The sequence below is a fragment of the Bubalus kerabau genome, chromosome 1 (assembly GCF_029407905.1).
Source record: "Bubalus kerabau isolate K-KA32 ecotype Philippines breed swamp buffalo chromosome 1, PCC_UOA_SB_1v2, whole genome shotgun sequence".
In the NCBI taxonomy this organism is placed as follows: Eukaryota; Metazoa; Chordata; class Mammalia; order Artiodactyla; family Bovidae; genus Bubalus; species Bubalus kerabau.
Window position 1 is genome coordinate 64,973,084 of NC_073624.1, and position 21,201 is coordinate 64,994,284.

Here is a 21,201-nt window from a genome sequence, read left to right on the forward strand (position 1 = left end):
ACCTCGGACCAACTACCAAGCTCAGGGAGGACTGAAGTGCTACACTGTGTTCTCCCCACCAGGAGCTGCTTTATCCACACCTACCCTCACTTTGCCCCAGGTAAAAACAGATCCCCCACCCTGCCCAAGGTTCACTGTTTCCTACCTTGAGAGAACACCAAGAAGTTACAAGATGATATTTACCCTCAAACATCTGCAACCTAATGGATGAGTAGCTACCCTATACTTTGTCTCTGCCCACATCAGGGGCCCCAAGCTAAAAACCAGCAGATAGGGGCATTTACAGCTTCTGGTGTATGGTGGGGCAGAAGCCGGGAAGTCAATGCGCCAGCCACAAAGCCAGCTTTCTTGTCAGTGAGCTCGGTGTAAGGGAACAACTGGGACAACTCCTACCTATTCTCACTCTCAGAATCCCCCAAAGCATTTGCGTATGTGGTATGCACACACATGCACTCTCAAACTAGTACACTCAGCCCCTACCCTCTAGCTGTAACTTATTCAGGAAAAAGAAAGTACTTCTACTATAAATCACCAAGTAAAATTAAGAGCTAATGATTACTGAATTACTCTACAATATATGATAAGCAAACCGTGCTCCTTACATAAATATGACAGTATCGGTTCTCACAGCAACCTTCACAATAAGGTTGCTATTGGCACAGAATCGAAGAGTCAAGAATGATTAAATAATTTGCCCAGGGTCTTGGAGCCAGTTGAGCTAGTGTGGCAGAACAAGGAATTATACCGAAGTAGTTGCTATACAATATTTCATTCTATTAATAGTGATATGAGAGAGAGAAAAATTAAAAGCAGGGATAACTGAGAAAGGAAAAGAAATAAAGAGAAAGCTAGAAGTACTTTAGGCTCAATGGAAGTCCAAAATCGCAAAACTTGGTATTTTTCAGTCCCTTTGGAAGGAAATACAAGAAGAGTGTGTTGACATGTTGCGAGAGAGGGGGACATTAGATTTTGGTGGAGTCCAATAATCAGAGATGAGTTAACACTGTCAGGGGGTCCTCATGAAAGAGAACAGGGAAAAACATTTATTATAGAATACATTCTTATATTCTTATTTATATTAGGTCTTTCCTTCCACCTGATCTGTTTCTCATGTCAGACATGGCAACAAGACTCAACACCAAGAAGTGCTGTTATTTGCATCTTCCTTCCTTATAGCCCTCACCCCCACAGAAGCTTCTAGCCTTGTATCTTCAGAAGTAAATTCCCAGGATTTGGGGTGGGGGGAAGGGTGGTTTATAGTGATGGTGGAGAAAAACAGAGTGATCCTAGAGAACCATAAAAAGGTGCAGATTTACAGCGGAGGAAGCTGGCTCTCTCCGCATCTTTTATAGACTCCCTCATTAAGAGCTTCCAGGTATGCAGAGAATGTCACAGCTTCAAAACAGGGAAAAGCAGCCTGGAGTTAGCCAACTACATCTGGATCCTGGATTAGCTACACTAAAGAGACTGGAGGATAGGAAGGAAGGGTACTTGGATCCCAGATAAAGAACTGCAAGGCTGGATGCCTGTTCTGCTTCTCAAAGAACTTACTATTTTAGGACTGAATTAGTAAAAATCGTAGGGATCCTGAACTAGTCATGCTCAGAAAGTATATATGGAATGATTAGTGAGACAGGAAGAGGAGGATTTGGTGATCAGGCTTGGAAGTGAGAGACTTCTGACCAACATAAGAACAGCTGCTGAAATAGGATGAAAAAGGCTAGTAAAAAACCCACACAAACCTGATGAGCAATTCTGGGCTTCCCTGGTAGCTCAGCTGGTAAAGAACCCACCTGCAATCCTGGAAACCTGAGTTTTATCCCTGGGTTGGGAAGATTCCCTGGAAAAGGGAATGGCTACCCACTCCAGTATTCTGGCCTGGAAAATTCCATGGACTGTATAGCCCACGGAGTTGCAAAGAGTCAGACATGACTGAGCGACTTTCACACACAGCTGTGTCAAAAATATGGGGAAAGTGAGTTAAGTATGGAGAAGAATGATTAGGCTTCAGGAAGAGAATCCAGGGGACAGAGGATGGGGGTGCAGAGTCTGAATACCTTTCTGGAACATTACAGAGGATAAGGAGACAAAGTGAAGAAAACTTCTGAAGGACTTAGTGCTCCACTCCATGAGCATCTGCTCTATTCTTTTATCTCTTATTTTGGGTAGAAAACCCTTACTGAATCTATAATCTCTGTAAAGATACAAAACTGAACTAATTCTCTCTCTGGTTCCATTTTCAGAGAGTGAAAGAGGAAAAGCTAGCTTTAGGATCAGGGCCTAAAGAAAAGGGAAGCAGACAGTAGAGCCCAAGAGAGAAGAGGAGGAAGTTATTAATCAACCTTCCCTTTTGCGCATTTCTCCAAAGTCTTAGAATGGGGCAAAATTCACAACAAATGGGCAGTCTTTGCATCTGCTCCCCAAGACACCATTTTTCCTAAAGCATCTAAACTTAGGTCCCTGTCCTCCAGGAACTAAAGAGACTTTGTGAAAAGAGGTTCTTGTTAGGAAGGTGATCAAACATTATTCTTCTATTAATTATAAAACCAGACAGAGGTGTTAGTAGAAACGGGAACAATGAATTAATTACACCACAGCAACATGAGATCTGGTCATGAAACCAGCGTCTTCAGGTAAGGTCCCAGGTTCTTAAGTTTTACTACCAAAACCCAAACAAAGCCCAACCTTATATAGATGTATAGTATTAAAGATTAAAAGGAGAAACCCTATACCAACATGTCCAAAAAGATTAAGTATTAGGTCTCAGATCTACATGAAATTCAAATGCAGATAAGCAACCCTGCTTAGGGAGAGCCAAATCCTAAGTAGGAGGCTTGGCAAGGAAAATGGATTTTAGTAATATCCAAGAAAAACTGCCACCAAAACTGCAAAAGCATAGTTCTGCAACAGAAAACAAACTAAACTAGTGTAGGGCTTGATCAGAAAATAGAAGGCTCTAGTCTACAGCTTATGTTCCCAACAATCTAGGCAATACTTTTTAACACCTCTGACATCCTGTCATACTCTGAATCCCTACACACTTTCTTATATTTCTGAGGGGTACCCAGCCAAACTGCTTTCCTGAACTGCATGACCAATAGGATTCCACATGTTGGCTTCAAATGCAACCAGTTAAGTCACTCTTGAAATTAGGGTCTTGCCAGACTCCAGAATAGGCACTCTACACTCCATTCCGTAATAGACCACCAATCTCTAGCCCTAGTGTTTATATACTTTGCACCTCCTAAAACCTACAGTATTGTATTTTATTCTAATGGGTCATTTCAACCTGTTGAAGCAAAAATTAATGGTGAAACTTGGCCTCTTCATGGAGAATAAAGAAGTAAAAGGATGCCTGTGAGTATGAGAGAAGGAAATAAATAGGCTTAAAGGCACATACTCAATCCTTTTCCTCATTCTCTTTTCTAAAGGATAAAGGCATTATTGCTAATTCTCTATATTTGGTGAATATCTCCTTATCTGGTCTAATCTGGCTCTAAGAACTCAAAGGAGCACCTGAGAAAACACATTGTTCTTTTTTCTATTTTTTTTTTTATTAACAAGCAAAATAATAATTAAAAAACAACACAACAACAAAACCCTTAAAGTTGGAACTGCAATTAGTCAAACTGCTGCTGGAGTTCACAGATGTACCCAGGGTACATGCTCCCTCATTGCAAGGCAGGACCTAGGCACATAACTGTGCATTTAGGTATATATGTGACCAGGAAGAGTCAAAGAGGTGGAAACCACTGGAGAACAGAAAGCATCAAAAACTTTTCATCAGGCAATTCCAAAGCGCTCTGCTCTTTTCCTCTTCTTTGCCTATAAAGAAGCAAGAAGAAAAAAATTAGATTGCAAGACAACAGTGGCTCAGGTTCCTGGCTGCTTTAATCCAAACTCACATGGACTATCACAAGGTCCAAGAAGGAGGGAAGGCCACGCTTAAGCTGGCAGCCAGAGATTTAATGTCTAAATCTCTCTTATCCACTTAGGGCAGTTTGGTGGAAGGTGGTGGGGGTTGGGTAGGGGGGAGGAGGAAGAAAAGAAGAGTGCTAGAAAAGCCAAGATTCCAAAAGGAGAGAGGGCCACTCAGCTGTACAGCTGTTAGCCTGGAAACAATGGATCCTTCAACAGGCTGGGGAAAGTCTTCCAGTAAGTGGGGAAATGGAAAATTTCAAAGCACAAAAGGCTGACCAACACTGTATCATGAAGAATGTGAAGCGGATGCCCTTCTGGGCAATTAGGCCCAATCAGGAACTACTTCTTAGGCCTCCAAATCCATAGATAAATCTTCAATGATAACAGAATAAATGTGGGTGGGGGCCACCCCAACATGGATCTTTTAAAGGAGTCAGTGTTGGAGAGAGGGCACAAAATGGATAGAGGAAGAGAAAGATATTTTTCTTCTGTAAGTGACTCACGAAATAGTACGAGTTCTCACTCTAACCACTGTCCCCAGCAAAGAAGGAGCTTTCCCAAAATTCCATTCAGAGGTTTAATTTAGATTAAAAAGAAAAGCTGATCGTGATGAACGTTTTCTGGGGCTTTGTTGGCTTCCTGGTGTTCTGGTTCATCCCTAAAGGTCCCAACTGAGAAGTTACCATCACTATGTTGGTGATCTGTTCAGTATGCTGCTACCTCTTTTGGCTGATTGCAATTCTGGCTCAACTCAACCCTTTCTTTAGACCATAGCTGATAAATGAAACCATCTGGTACCTCAAGTATCACTGGCCTCGAGGAAGAAGACCTGTTTGTTTGCCAGTGCTCAGTCACTGAGGTCAGGAAGAGAACTCCTCTAGATGTAAAATCACCTTCATATCCAAGCTAACTTCCTTAACACATCCACTTTGGCAATCAGCTGCCTTAAACGTTCACACAACATTTGAATATCTTATTTTACAATGTGGTATTTTTTTCCTGTCGTCTTTTTTACACTTTGATGAATGATGTGCCTATTTAATCTAAACTGTACTGCTTCTATAAAATGTTTATGCCCTCTTCCAAGATTTAAAGTGCTGTTCTTCTGAGAAATAATGTCACTCTCTCCTTGGAATCTGTGGATTTGAAGATGGCTCCTGTCTGCTCACAACATAAGAATCAGCAGTGGTAAAAACTGTTGTATGACAGACTCTGGTGGGGCAGTCAGTAGGAGAACATGTTCAGAGGGGAAATCTGTCCCACCAGAATTATACCAATGTATTTATTAATATATTATACTTTTGTCAGGATGAATTTCTTATTTCTGCCATCTTTTGGAATACATTATTTTTCTGCCTTCTATGGGGAAGAAAAGAAAAGTGGGCCTTCCCTGGTGGTCCAGTAGTTAAGGTTCCATGCTTCCAATGCAGTGGGCATAGGTTCAATCCCTAGTCAGGGAACTAAGATTCAACATCCTATATGGTCAGATCAGATCAGATCAGTCGCTCAGTCGTGTCCAACTCTTTGCGACCCCATGAATCGCAGCACACCAGGCCTCCCTGTCCATCACCAACTCCCGGAGTTCACTCAGACTCACGTCCATCGAGTCAGTGATGCCATCCAGCCATCTCATCCTCTGTCGTCCCCTTCTCCTCCTGCCCCCAATCCCTCCCAGCATCAGTCTTTTCCAATGAGTCAACTCTTCGCATGAGGTGGCCAAAGTACTGGAGTTCTGTATGGTACAAGGCCAAAAAAAAAAAAAAAAAGCTAAGTGCATATAAGCCCAGCCCACTGCACCTGGATTACCGATACAATTCTTTGGAATCATATTAAAGTCATCTGGTTCATATAAACTCCATCAGCCTCAAACGTTACTACTCCCTTACAAACACTAACTCTCCCAATAAAAGCCATTATTCTTTTCTTCTCAATGAAATCCTCATCTGCCTTATCTTGGAGGTCAAATGTACCAACTCAGTGGGCATGCCTGAATTAACAATAGTTTTCTTGGCAAAGAGGGAGTAATTTTTTTTTAATTAATTTATTTAAGGCAGCACCAAGTCTGTTGCCACATGCATGGTATTTCTCGAGTTGTAGTGAGTAGGGGCTACTCTCTAGTTGCAGTGCATGGGCTTTTCTCTGCAGAGGCTTCTCTTGTAGTGGATCATGGGCTCTAGGCACATGGGCTTCAGTTGTTGAGGCGCACCAGCTTGGTGCTCTGTGGCATGTTGGGATCTTCCCAGATCAGGGATAAAACCCATGTCCCCTGAACTGGCAGGCAGATTCTTAACCACTGGACCACAAGGAAAGTCCCAAAGAGGGGGTAATTTTAACCAGAATTAAAACAAGTCTAAGTTTATTTCTAGCTCATCCTGGCAAGTCAGTAAGCAGGCAGACATTTACTTACAACAGGTAATGCTTTATTTTGAATTAGCAGCACAAAGAATGCAAACTCTAAGTTTTTTCTTAATGAAGAATGTAAACTGATCTGATTCTGAAATTTTCAGTTTATTACAAAACTGACCCTGATATTTATTCATAGGGACCATATGATTTTGAGTGTGTAAGATAACAGATTTAAAGAGGTCATCTCTAGAGATAAATGGAAAGAAATTTGGATTAAATGGAAGAAGCAACATTTGAAATTCCTCACCAGCTAAGAAGTTTCTATCATTATTTTAACTGTTCATGCACACCTATGCTGACACTTGGTTTCTATTATAGATACTCTCAAACCAGCAAATCATTATTGTCTGTCAATGCCCTGAGCAGTCTGCCAATGCTCAGTCTCAATGAATGTTACTCCAAAGAATGTTGGTATATGGATGCATGCTACTGCTACTGCTAAGTCACTTCAGTCGTGTCCAACTCTGTGTGACCCCATAGACAGCAGCCCACCAGGCTCCCCCGTCCCTGGGATTCTCCAGGCAAGAACACTGGAGTGGGTTGCCATTTCCTTCTCCAATGCATGAAAGTGAAAAGTGAAAGTGAAGTCGCTCAGTAGTGTCCAACCCTCAGCGACCCCATGGACTGCAGCCTACCAGGCTCTTCCATCCATGGGATTTTCCAGGCAGAAGTACTGGAGTGGGGTGCCATTGCCTTCTCCGATATGGATGCATACGTCCTAACAAACAAAAGCTGTTCTTTCATTTTCAGAAACCATATGTAAAGAAAATGATAATAACAAGAAGTCTCATTTGACGACTTCCCCAGTGGTCCAGTGTTTACAGACTGTGCTTCCAATGCAGGGGGAGTGGGTTTAACCCCTGGTGAAGGAACTAAGATCCCACATGTGGTGCAATGCAGCCAATAACAAATTAAAAAAAAAAAGTCCCATTTGACCCCAACTGTTCTATTTCAGATTGGAGAAGGAAATGGCAACCCACTCCAGTGTTCTTGCCTGGAGAATCCCAGGGACAGCAGAGCCTGGTGGGCTGCCGTCTATGGGGTCGCAAAGAGTCGGACACGACTGAAGTGACTTAGCAGTCCTATTTCAGAGGCAAGTTAGGCACAATGATATTTGTGTCTGGGTTGAATATGGTGGCATTAAATGATGAAAGAAATCTGCTTGGAGATAATTAGAGATATTGCTACTTACTAAATAATTAACATGACAAACACTGTCAAACATTTTATGCAGAATCACTTCATGATTAAAATACTGCTTCGAGGTAGGTTTTATTATCTCCCCCTTCCAGATGATGAACCTGAGATTCAAAAAGTTACTATAACTTATAAGTAATATATTGTAATACCAAGTGGCAGAGTCACTTAACCAAGTTTACCTGATTCAAAATCTTGTGCTCTTTCCTACTAGGTTAACTAACTGGCTCTAACAGTAGATTACTAAAGTATACTGCTGGAATTCAGTAGGGTCACTTTATCCAAAAAACAGATATCAAGCAAAGGACCAAAAATCTTGTCATTTAGGCACCTAAGAAGTAGCAGGGAAATAAAACATTTCTCCATTCTGTTTGTCTTCATTTTCCATTCAAAGGCCCTGTGAAGCATTCCAGGTATATTTTACCTCTGTATCCTCTGTGGTTCCTGTTCCAGCTGAACTTGTGACAATCCCAAATCGCTCCTTCCTCTTTTTCAGCTTTTCGTCATCCTCCGACTGTTCAGGGACAAAGAAAAGGGTTGAAACAAGCTAGCCTCCATTCACAAGACAAATACCAGTGAAATTTATAGTTTATTGATTATATGCTGGCCAACCTTGTGTTAAGAACTAAGGATCACACAAACAGAAAAAAAACAGGAAACTGAACAAGCTAGCCTATAGCATATTGTCCCTAGAATGACTAAAAATGGCAACCCACTCCAGTATTCTTGCCTGGGAAATCCCATAGACAGAGGAGTCAGGCGGGCTACAGTCCAGGGGGTCACAAGAGAGTCAGACACGACTTAGCGACTAAAACAACAATTCTCCTATAGCATTTTAAAGCTACTATTCACATCCAGCACTGTTCAATGTCAGAATCTCATATATATATTATATTCCCATCAGGACCTAAACCCTGCCACTTTATCCAACTTTAACAGCTATTTCTCCTGTTCCACCTTCTTCTCATAGCCTGTCACCAGTAATCAAAAGCCCAGTCCTAAGATTAGAAACATCTAAAAGTAGGTGGCCTTCCTGGGTATTTCTTCACCCCTAAAAGCATATTCTAGAACTTAACGTATCTAGACAAAGATCCTATCCTCTCAGATATCCCAGGAGACCCTCTACTACATAGACACATAACATCCTCATCATGGGCCAGGACAGTTTCTTTGACTTTATTTACAAAAGGTAACCAAAGAAAGTAAGGTTAAAAGTGTTGAAACAAACTTTGAGCTTATGTGTGGTGCTTCAGAGCTGGATTAAAAAAAAAAAAAAAAAAAAGCCCAAAAAAGTTCATATTCCTGCAGTATGTAGGCAGTGTGTCTCTGGGTGTCCCAAAAACCAGAGTCAAAAGGAAAGGCAACCAAGAGAGCTACAGAAACACAAGAACTTTTAAAATACCTTTACTCTCAACCCCAACAATGGAATTGTCTTTGTTCTGCTAAGGAACCTGCTCCTAGTCAAAAGCAAGGTAGCTATATTTCTGTGTTTAATCTGTCTAACTAGCCAGTTCTCTGAACACAGTAGTCAGGAGTACTTTCTCAGTCTTACTTTGGTTCTTTCAGCTTGAGAAACGTTCATTTTCTCCCTTGTGCTGCATCTGCCTTCTAGCAAGGAAGAAAGACGCTAAGAAAAGTTGGTAGCTAATGAAGAACTGAAGAATCCTACACACGAGTTATCATCACTTAATCACAGTGTATTAGTAGAACAGAATACTGCCTACATAATTTGTCTGCCTTTTTCATTATAACCATCAGCAAATCCACGGTGGGCATATAATTAATGTAATCTAAACTACTGTAAAACATTGGGCCAGGTTCAAAGGAAAAAAGAAGTATTCTTGTCTTTAATAATCATAAACTAAAATAATCATTATTATATTATAGCCACTATTATTTGGGTGTTGGGTGCTTACTATGTGCCAGGTACTATATGAAGTTCTTTACATGCAATATCTCATTTAACTGTTTTAACAACCTTAAAGATAACAGGTACTATGACATACATAGTAGGTCATTTTATAGGTAAGAACTCTGAGGTTTGGAGAGATTTAACTTGCCCAAGTCTCACAAACAGTTAAGCAGCAGAGCCATAAATGGAACCCAAGCCATTTTACTCGAGAACCTACTTCTTAACTTTACCAAAACCTCAGGTATCTCACGTAAGCATTTCTTTGGAAGAACAGTAGCAGAATGGAAGTAGTGCTTAATTTCCAAGGGAAGAAGGATCACGAGGACCCTTAGCTCAATGCTAGGATCACATCCCCTTTCTACCAACCATATGCCTCTACTTCATAACCAGGAATCTAGGGAAAGGACTCCAATTAGTAGTCTCATACTTACCATCTTCTCAAAGGAACTTGTTTCTAATTTCGGCTAATTGGCTATTCCATATATTGAACTGCATGAAAAGAATTAGGGGTTCCAATGGAACAGTCTGTTCCATTCTGTTCCAATAGAACAGAATTCCAGGCCTCACTATATTTTTCTTTACCAAAGCCACTAGGAAGTTTTTCTTAATTTTGTCTACCACCACTAAATGTGAATAAGAGATGTAAATGGAAATTTCAAAATGAGAATCTCTATAGAACATTGTAGATGAGCAAACAATTTTATTAAGCCTCCAGGCCAAGCAGGAAGCAGCTTTAGGGGATCTAAACGAGATCAGTCCTGGGTATTCTTTGGAAGGACTGATGAAAGCTGAAACTCCAATACTCTGGCCACCTCATGCAAAGAGTTGACTCACTGGAAAAGACTCTGATGCTGGGAGTGATTGGGGGCAGGAGGAGAAGGGGACGACAGAGGATGAGATGGTTGGATGGCATCACCAGCTTGATGGACATGAGTTTGGGTGAACTCCGGGAGTTGGTGATGGACAGGGAGGCCTGGCGTGCTGCAATTCATGGCATCGCAAAGAGTCGGACACGACTGAGCAATGAACGGAACATAGCCTTTTGGGGGATAGGCAGGACTAGACTATATCTTGTTGAACTACCACCACGGGCTTTTTTCCACCACGGGCTTTTTTCCAATCAATGCAGTGCTAGGTATACTTCAAGCTTCCCTGGTGGGTCAGCTGCAATGTGGGAGACCTAGGTTTAATCCCTGGATTGGGAAGAACCTCCAGAGAAGGGAAGAGCTACCCACTCCAGTATTCCTGCCTGGAGAATTCCATGGACTATGGGGTCGCAGAGAGTCAGACATGACTGAGCGACTTTCACAATTCACAGGGATATTTCAGCAAGTTCAAATCACAGAGGGAGATATTACTGCTGAAACCTAGCTACTCTCTCAGCACAAACCATAGGGCCATTCTCTTCACAAAGCCTATGTCCAGCTGGAATGTGTGGGACATTTTATCCTCTGGTTCTCTACTTTGGTATATACCAAAATGGGAGTTTGACTTTTAAATTAAATTTCCTGTGTTTCTTTTTGAGCTCAAAGGTGAGGAAAGAATGAGGGAAGAAAAAAGAAGGGTGGGTGAGGTTGAGCGGATATATTTCTCTAGCCACTAAGGCTAGTTATGAGAGGATTTCCCCTTGGGATCCCTTTTTAATCCTTTGGTACCTCTCCTGGAGATCCAGGCAGAGCATCTGCTCCAAATCTACCAGGGGCTTTAAGGGGAGGGGGCGGGGGAAACAATACAGATGCCCCCACCTCCCATCCCCTATGAACAGTCTGTACACCCCTCATTCGCAGAGACCAGTGAGGGTTTTACTTATTTTGTGCATGCCTGCTCTTCCCTCCCTACCCAGTGCCCCTCAGCTCCCTTCCTAAAGCCTCTTTCCTCCTTGCCCTGCAGGGAAAGTGCACAACAGGCCCAGGAAATCAACACAGTTCTAATGATCTCTCTCACTTGACCCTTCTAGCGTGACGGTGTCACATGGCAACAAATGTACAATAAACTTCACTCCATCTTCAGCTCCTTGCTGACAGGTTTTGCTTCGTGGGATGGTGAGACCCATCTGAGGGAAATTACCTCGATCAAAACGCATCTCTCTCTGCATTCATCAGGCCAATGCTCCCCCAGGCCATGTTCAAGTGCATAAATGGGGTGCATCTGCAGGCAGCTCAGTGTCATATGCATTTGGAAATCTTTCCCTTCTTCATCCCTCCCCTACTTCCCCCCCACAAACCCTCAACTAACAAATTCTTTTTCTTTCCAGGCATGCTCTTGAATAGTACTGGAATCTGAAGCACCCTTATTTGCTATCAAGTGAAAACTCCTCAAAACACAACTTGCATCCGAAGTCAGAAGACAAACGTGTCCTCACTAACTAAACACAGGCATTGGACTGATTGATCCACATCACTTTCCCATTTTCTCACTCAAGACTTAAAGAAGAAGCCTGACATCAATAACTTTAGCATACACGATCCTCACTCACATTTCCCAATAAATGCCTTTTTTTTTTCTTTTCAAAAGCTTGGAGATAAAAACAAGAGGATTGTGTGAAAGAGGAGACAGCCCACATAAGAAGCAAAAGGCTCAAAGTATGATATATATTGAATAAAGCCAAATGTTTTCATGAATCACTATCACTGCATTTTCCATCATGGAATAAGACAGTTTCAAACTGAACTCTTTAGAAGACATCTTCAACTTTTCAAAATTCATTTTTCTTCCTGTTTCTCTTTCATATCTGGCGAATCCTTGGACAATTCTTGTACAACGGACATGAAAGACTGAGACATCCCAGATCACCCCAAGGTACAAATTATATCTGTGACAATGCTTAGTACATAGGAACTATCATATAGAAAGTCAATAAATGTTAAGCATTATTTCAACTGCTTCTTTCTGGTCCTTGAAACAAAGTTCGAGACCATCAGCAGAATTCTGAAGTTAACGTCCTTCTTCCACACTACAAGTGAAGTCATCAGAAGCTATTAAAAGGTGGTCCAGTGGTTAAGAGTCCCGTTCCAGCCCTGGTCCAAGAAGATCCCACATGCCACAGGGCAACTAAGCTCATGCGCCACAACCACTGAGCCCGAACTCTAGGCCCTGCGTGCTGCAGCTACTGAGCTCGTGTGCTGCAGCTACTATAGCTGGTACACCTAGAGCCTGTGCTCCACAGCAAGAGAAACCCACACACGGCAACAAAAGTAGCCTCCGCTTATCACAACTAGAGAAAGCTGGCACAGGGCAACCAAGACCCAGTGCAGACAATAAATAAATAAAAATTAGGGGGGGGGGGGGAGTTGTTAAGAATCAGACTCACTATCAACACGACAAAATAATTTCCTTCAGTTGCAAGGCAAATGATATTTGGACAGAGGATCAGATTTAGGGTTAAGTGTACAGAACAGAACTCAGCAAAACCAGTCTTCTCCATCAGGTACTATTATATCTTCTCTTCCTGGGACCCTAAAAAAAGAAAATTTATGCTACCAGGCTTTATTGATTTCATCATCCCTAACAATTAATGACTATCAAAACTGATATCTATATAAAGTAAGGTCCAAGGGAACTGAGCAAGGATTTGACCTCTAACACTATAGACCCAATTACAGGTATTCTTAAGGCCCTTGAGGAAATGCTTTCATAAATTACACATTAGTTTCTATCAACATCGTCAATAACACTGAAACTATAAAATTAAACCATTCATCCACTAGTCATTCAAATATCCACTGAGAGTCTACTTTGGGTCAGACGATGTTCTGGCATTGGGAATAAAAGATGAGTAAGAAAAAAAAAAAAGATCCTTAACCTCACAGGACTTATAAATTCACAACTGAGTGACTATAATGATATGTGCCGTTGTTCATTATATTACTGCACTGTGAGGATCCATGGGGAATCTTTCTTTCTGAATCCCAGGCCCAAAATAATTACACTTTTGATGAGTAACTTGTTAGTTTTTATTTTGAACCCTGTTGTTGTCGTTTAGTTGCTAAGTCGCATCTGACTCTTTGCGATCCCATGGGCTATAGCCCACCAGGCTCCTGTGTCCATGGGATTTCCCAGGCAATACTGGAGTGGGTTGCCATTTCCTTCTCCAGGGGAGCTTCCCAATACAGGGATCAAACCCTCGCCTCCTGCATTGGCAGGCGAATTCTTTACCAGAGCCACAAGGGAAGCCCTGGTAATCACTGTAAATAGTGTAATTTTGTTTTCCTCTTTGTATTGACTGCTATAAAGTTTGGAATAAAATGTATGGCCTGTCCCTGGCAAGTGGTTTTGAAAATATTTCTATTCAGAAAGGAGGGGCCAGAAGTATTGAGGTGAGAGAGAAATATGAGATCAAGAGATGGTGATCAGGGGGACTTCCCTGGTGGTTCAGTGGCTAAAACTCTGTGCTCCTAATGCAGGGGACCTTGGTTCAATCCCTGGTCAGGGCTCCCACATGCTGCAACTAAAGATTCTGCATGATACAACCTGGTGCAGCCAAATAAACAAATTTAAAAAAAGAGAAATGGTGATCAGGGAATTCCCTGGCAGTTCAGTGATTAGGACAGAGTGCTTTAACTGCTGAGGCCTGGGCAAAAAAAAGAGAGAGAGAGAGAGAGAGGTGGAGATCAAACACCCAGATCCAGAGTTGAAACTTAATAGGTAAGATGAAGTACAGTTAGTCACAGGGTTGCTACTGGCCCTTTAAGAACCCATTCCTCTCTAAATACAATGGGATTAATCTTTTTTTAAAAAACAAAAAACCTCAATACCCCAAGAAAGAAAAAGAAAGGGGAAGGAAGTACAAGGTTATAGCTAAAAATTTATTATTATTATTATTATTATTTTAAATTATTTATTTATTTATGACTGCAGGAGGTCTTTTGTTACTGTGTGCAGGCTTTCTCTAGCTGTGGAGAGCAGGTGCTCTCTCTAGTTCCCGTATGCGGGCTTCTCACTGCGCTGGCTTCTCTTGTTGAGGAGCACTGGCTCTGGGCTTCAGTAGTTGCAGTTCCCAGGCTCTAGAGCTCAGGCTCAGTAGCTGTGGCCCACAGGCTTAGTTGCCCCCCAGCGTGCTGCATCTTTCCAGATCAGGGATTGAACCTGTGTCCTTTACATTGGCAAGTGGATTCTTAACCACTGGACCACAAGGGAATTTTTAATTCCTAGAATTTTTAAATTAAGAGTTCCTGTCAATGTTTTCACGGTGTATACACCGTAGCCAGAAATTAAGTCCCAAGTGGAGGACCAGCTGCAACAACTGGCAGCCTGAATATCACAGATGCTTTCTAAAGTGATTGCCTCTTTTTATGACAAAAAGTACCAAAGATAAAACCTCTACCCAAACGGAGTTCCAGCTCTATCTTCCAAACAAAACCCGTGTCTTCAAGATTCAAATTCAAGTGAACATTTTTCAAAACTTACTAATTTTATCCTGAATCCAATAAAGAATACTGTTTCAAGTTTACTGTGTTAGGGTTATTTGCTCTACCAAAAAGTGTCCATTCTGACTTAATTTAGCACCCCATGGGCTCTGTGTTAAAAAACATCACCTTTTTCAATCTTATTACCAATGTCACTCTGGATCATAGAGAGAAACTAGGAGAAACAAAACAACAGTGACCCAAATATAACCCAGGCTTATGCAGGGAGTCTGAACTCAGTAAATTCTCAAACACAAAGCAAGAGGACTTACTGAATTCAAATAAGAGATAGCCTTACTATTCTGATAGGCAACCAAAATAATTAACCAAGCCAGGTATTTTTTTCTGGTCAGCTCACTCATATCATCCCTTCTTATACTGTGAGAAGCAGAAATTCCAATCTAAATTCAGTCAGATATATCCTTACAAGTAGAAAGGGGCATTTCAGGGAAGTTGAGGTACTGCTGAGTTGGAACTGGCCCTTCTCCTATAGCTGTTTTAAAGACTGAGCTATTGTTCACATCCAACACTGTTCAATATAAGAGTCTCATGTATATTCCCAACAGGACCTACACCATGCCACTTTTTAAAAATCCTTCTTTAACAGTTATTTTCTCAGAAGTCTTTTCCCTGGAGTGATGGAAAGGAGGCTGATAGTGAGCAACGAGGATCACAGTTTGCAAAAAACCCAAATAACTGCCTCTTTTTTAAAATGAATTACCACACTAAGATGTTAACAGTTCTCAGGCCAATCTGATTTTCCAAGCGAATGTAAGGTAAGAGTAAGGCAAAAAGGAAAGCAGGAGCCTTTTGGTGACTTTCCTGACTTTCACTGCCATGTGACTGATGGCAGGATGAAAAGCAGAGCCTGGGGGCTTTCAGGCGATGGTAGATTAATAATGACATGGCCTTGACTTCCCAGAGGTAAAGGTTATGAAACACTCCAGGGTGAGTGGGCTTCTAATTTCATACTCTCAGAGTGAATGACAGCAACTGATGGTTTTTCTCTCAGAAACACTTCAATGCTTAAACACACAGCTGTCACCTCCCTGCCCCAGTTTCTGATATTCATTTGAACATGTTTATTCCTGAGTCTTTATGCCAGTCAGTCCACAGAACTTGAGGTGGTCCTAAAGGCCAATGCACAGAGCCTAAGCAGGACTAAAAGTGAAGGACTGGACTAGCAGAGGGTATATGCCATGATCTTAGCACACACAGAGTAAAGAGATACTCCAATGTGCCTGCCACACACATACACACAACACATCTCCCAATACTACAATCTTACTTACTCTCAATAATCTTTTAGCTATTAAGATCAGAATCAACCTTCTAGGGCCAGAAGGGTGCCAAGAACTGTAAAACTACACCAGAAGTAGAGATGACCCGGAACTTTATCTCCTCATATCTTTACAGTATCTAAAGCCCCAGTACAGCTCAAACCAAATACTCTCCTGAGTCACCAGCTCCCATCACTTTTTCTCTTGTCCAAATCAAGCTTCTCCCCCAACCCCCACTCTTTTCTAACCCCGGAGGAGGTCGTTTCGGTCTTGCTCTAGCTGATTGTAGGACAAAGCAAGGAACGTGGAGGAAATGAAGGCTTCACACTTGAGACCCCTGGAAGCCAAATTTCTATTAAAATCCCAACCTCCCTCACTTAAAAGCCAGGAAGCTGCTGCTCTTAAGGATAAGTGATGCAGAGCTTGGGAGAAATGTCAAGAAGTCAGTAGAGGGAAGCTAAAAACTTCTGAGGGGAAGCAAATTCTGTCTTAACCAAAATACACAGAGAATGAAGGACAACAGTTACCTGAGCATTCAAAAATTTACAATGAACACTAGGAAAACAGTTTCTTTTCCCCTGAGATATTTTAAAAGACAGATTTCTGGCTTCACCCCAACTTGATAAATCTGAATCTCAAAAGGAAGAGCCTAGGGAATTGTAAGAGACCCCTGGTAACTTTTACATGCAGCAACAGTTGGGAGTAATTGCAAATAGCTTTGAAACAGTACAGACCAACAAAACAAAACAAACAAAAACCCCCCAATCTCCCAGCCCCAACAACAAAACCTCACAAAACCAAACAAGGCTGCCAGTCCACTCCAAATTTTCCCCCAAAGTACTAGGGGCCTTCCAAAAAAGCTTTTACTTCCTACAAACAGGTTATCTCAGTTGCAGGAATGTGAAGGGAAAATGAAAGGAATCACAGCTGACTCTAAGGGACACGAGTCATGCTGCCCTCTTAGAAATGAAATAGAGGAGCAGACACTCTTACCAGTGCAGTTCAATACAGGAAGAACATGCCAAAACAAGATCAGGGAACACCTCAGGCATGTGGGGAAGAGAGAGGCAAACAGGTTCAAGCACACAAAGGTTTTGTTTTGTTTTGTTTTTTTCTATAGAACTGATACAGAGGAAGTTTCAATGAAGTGGAGAACAGACAGAACAGATGCTCTTGTCTTAAGGCTCATATGTTTTGCTTGTTCATTTAGAGCACTAAAGAGATCCATCATATAAAACCTCTCATCTTGTAGATCTGTTCATTTCCAGTTGCTCTTCCTCCTGAAATATTTCATACCCAAGCATGAACAGGATAGTAAAAATTCTAAAACTGCCTCCTCTATTCTATACCTCAAAAAACTTCTCACCCAATAAATACTTTCTAATACCCAGACACCAAGCATTTCAAAAATGATCGCCTTCTCAATAAGGTATCTTCACTGCTAGGGATTTTTTAAAAAATATCTTTTATTTGTTTTATTTGGCTGCACTGGGTCTTAGTTGCAGCATGTGGGATCTCATTCCCTGACCAGGGATCAAACCTGGGCCCCATGGACTGCAAATGCAGAGTCTTAGCCACTGGCCCACCAGAGACGTCCTACTGCTAGGGATTTAAAGATTCAATGTATATATAAAATCCCAATGTGGCACACTCTGAAAATACATTTCTATATCTGTCCTAACAATCTGCTCTGGGGATGAGAAGGTAATGGGTTAAAATATTATCTTAAAAAATATGAGAAAAGAGTAGTAAAGGAAAGGGAAGGGAGGAAGGAAGTTAACATTTTCTAAATCTTAACAAGGGACTTTAGATTTCATTAAAAACAGGGTCTTTGCTAGTTTGCAAACATCACTACCAAGGATCTTCCTATAAAACATCTCATGATCTGATGATGTTCTATCTCATTCCCATTCCCAACTCCAAAATCTATAGGATTTTCTTTGACCCGATTCAGCTTTCAGGCATAAAAAGCAACTTTACTATTTTGGTGAGTACATAAGAAAATGAGCTATGTAATTATCAAACCTTACTTGAATCAAACCCATTTGTATTCTTTAAAATGTTACCACTCCTTAGCAATGTCAACCCAACAAACAGTATTACTCAAGTATTAAAATACATCTTAAACATTCCTATAATGCTACTGCTCTCACATCATGAAGAACTTCTGAACACTAAAATTATGTATCCTCCCAAGAATTAATAACACAAACACATACCAAAATCCCTGTGCAACAAACAAACATCACCCCCCACTTTTTCCTTCCATACAGATTTTGAAAGACTGACAGATTTGGATTCAGACAGTTAGTTCACATTTCCCCAGAGCTAGGGAGAGTATCTATGGCTTCCCAAGTGGCTTAATGATAAAGAATCCACCTGCCAATAGAGGAGACGGGTTTAATCCCAGGGTTGGGAAGATGCCCTGGAGAAGGAAATGGCAAAACACTCCAGTATTCTTGCCTAGGAAATCCCATGGAGAGAAGCCTGGTGGGCTACAGTCCATGGGGTCACAAAGAATCAGAGAGGACTGAATGACTAAGCAGGCATAGGGAGACTGGACAGCTATTACTCTGCTTAAGACAGCCAGGCTAGCTTACTGGTCACCCCAAAATTGAGACATACAACTAGACATACAATCAGGTATGATTTACAGATGGGTTTTAAAAATCTTACGCTACTAAGAGTGGCACCTTTTAAAAAACTGGCACTCAGGGACTTCCCGTGTGGTCCAGTGGTTAAAACTCTGTGCTTTCACTGCAGGGGGCATAGGTTTGATCCCTGGTTGGGGAACTAAGATGACATGTGAGGCACAGCCAAAAACATTTTTTTAGTAAATAAAAATTAAAAACTGGTATTCAGAGAATGATCTCACCTCAAGAACTTGGTTGGCAAAAACAGTTAATGGTATTTAAAAGTAAAGCAGACTCAAAAGAATGTAGTATTCCCCTCCTTTTCCAGAGTTTGTTTACTCCTGGGGCAAAGACTAAGGGGGACCACAGAGAGGCATAAAACTTGTTTTTTATCAAAGTCATCAGTTCTGACATGTTAGAAGGAATGCGAAGACATTAGTGGGGGTGGGGTATCAAGCATAGTAAATAAAAAAGACTGAGTTTTTCCTTACTACAAACTTTCATACCTCTAGTTCTTTGGGTTCAAATGAAATGAATGAAATAAGAGAAAAATAAAGTGAAATGGTACAAGATTCCACGTACCTTAGGGAAGTATAACCCTCTATTAGAAACTTCTCAAAAATCCAATTTACAGTGAACAGAGCAAAACATTAGCCATAAATGTTGACACAGCACCAAAAATTTCATCTTGCTTCCCCCAATTTTTAAAGTTTTTCCTCTAAAATACTCAATTTATACTCCTAACATTTCTTCACAATTTTCTTCTCATCCATAGCCAGGCAAAAAATGTCTGTCTGACGTTTAGGGCACAGAGGGAGGGTAGAAGTTGAGCAAAGAAAAACTTGACTCCTATTTCTCTAGTTAAAATTAGAATACATTTTCAACAGTCCTGGGCAGGAGAAAAATTCCATTCTGCCTCTTTGCTCTTCCAAATTCCTATAGCCAAGTGGTTCAATGGCACACATAATGACATCATTGATTGGAACCATAATAGAAGGGAGTGAGAAGAGTGGGTTGGGGGGGAAGTGGGAAGGAGGGAGGTAAAGATGTATTTGTGTTACAGACAAAAGACAAGTTCTGTTCCTCAGCAGGGACAAATGAAGAACCAGATGAGGGGATAAACTGAGGTCAGAGAGTTTTCCCTATTGTTTCCTCTTTAAACAGCTCCTTTACCACTCCCTCAAGGTTCGTTCCAATGGACGGGTATAGAAATGGACGGGTATAGAAGCAGCATGTGTTTTTGTCTTAAAGGAGGAGGCAGAAGAAAGAAAAAAAACAAATATTTATTTTTAAATTATTATGAATTAGAAGGGGATTTCGGAGAAGGCAATGGCACCCCACTCCAGTACTCTTGCCTGGAAAATCCCATGGACAGAGGAGCCCGGTGGGCTGCATGGGGTCTTAACGACCATGGGGTCGTTAAGAGTCGAACACGACTGAGCGACTTCACTTTCACTTTCCACTTTCATGCATTGGAGGAGGAAATGGCAACCCACTCCAGTGTTCTTGCCTGGAGAATCCCAGGGATAGGGGAGCCTGGTGGGCTGCCGCACTCTACGGGGTCGCACAGAGTCGGACACGACTGAAGCGACTTAGCAGCAGCAGCAGCAGAAGGGGATTTAAAGGATTGGTTAGATTTTGGCTGGGGTCCAAAAGCTTCCAGAAATGCTGAGGACTATGTGGGGTTAGTCTCAGCTTTTCTGAAATTCATCTTCTCTTGACAGCCACTCTCAACTGCCATCTCTTTCTAATATATAACCTGTTCTTATCTTTTCTTGTTGATTAATGTAAGTTAAAATAATATAATTTTTCAAGTGGAAGAAGCATTTTTTGGGAAACTGACAATCTAGGATGGAGGATGAAGGGAGGGAAACTTTCCCCCAAAGCCCTTTATCAATGAAATACAATGACTGAGAGGATCTATACTGACGTTTTTTCTATCTTGCATTTTTCTTGATCTCATGGGGCACCCTGAGAAAAGGAAATAGAGGATTAAGTTTGCACTTGGCCCAATTACTGTTGCTTAAGTATATGTGGATAGAAAGAATCCAAGCCTACTCAGCATGTTACTGTCCCAACTTATCCTGGGATCTAATCTTTTACTCCTTAAAAAAAATATATCCTACTAAACTCCTCACCATAGCTTACAGTTTCTCAGAGCTCTTATAGTTTCAATGTCATATGCATTGTCCCACAGTTCTTCCTTTGTATTTTTTGGGGGGGGAGGGATGCTGTGTGGCACATGGAATCTTACTTAGCTCCTCAAACAGGGACTGAACCATGACCCCTGCACTGGAGGCATAGAGCCTTAAACCACTGAACCCCCAGGGAAGTCCTTCCTTTGGAAAAGATTTGTACACACATGCCTAAACTCTAACAAATCCCAATTAAAAACTCTAAGAAGGCTGGTGACCAAATTCTTCTTTTTGTTCTTTGTGGCCATGTCA

At 41.4% G+C, this 21,201-nt stretch overlaps 2 protein-coding genes across 11 annotated transcripts in view; one reads left to right on the forward strand and one right to left on the reverse strand.

Annotated features, from left to right (window-relative positions):
* ORMDL2 (ORMDL sphingolipid biosynthesis regulator 2) overlaps window positions 1-21,201 on the forward strand; it is a 155,981-nt gene that overhangs the window by 99,645 nt on the left and 35,135 nt on the right. The window lies entirely within an intron of this gene.
* SARNP (SAP domain containing ribonucleoprotein) overlaps window positions 3,513-21,201 on the reverse strand; it is a 51,000-nt gene continuing 33,311 nt past the window's right edge. For 4 of the 10 annotated variants that reach the window (XR_008713179.1, XM_055577191.1, XM_055577182.1 and 1 more), the window contains 2 exons: window positions 7,949-8,038; window positions 3,513-3,825 (listed from right to left, as the gene is read on the reverse strand). Coding sequence is in view for 7 of the 10 variants with exons in the window: in XM_055577191.1 (XP_055433166.1) it covers window positions 3,784-3,825; window positions 7,949-8,038 (132 nt within the window). In the remaining 3 variants the exon portion in view is untranslated. Of the gene's footprint in view, window positions 3,826-5,518; window positions 5,654-7,948; window positions 8,039-12,746; window positions 12,893-21,201 lie in introns of those variants that run through there. The other 6 variants (XM_055577167.1, XM_055577158.1, XR_008713192.1 and 3 more) reach the window with 5 other exon arrangements.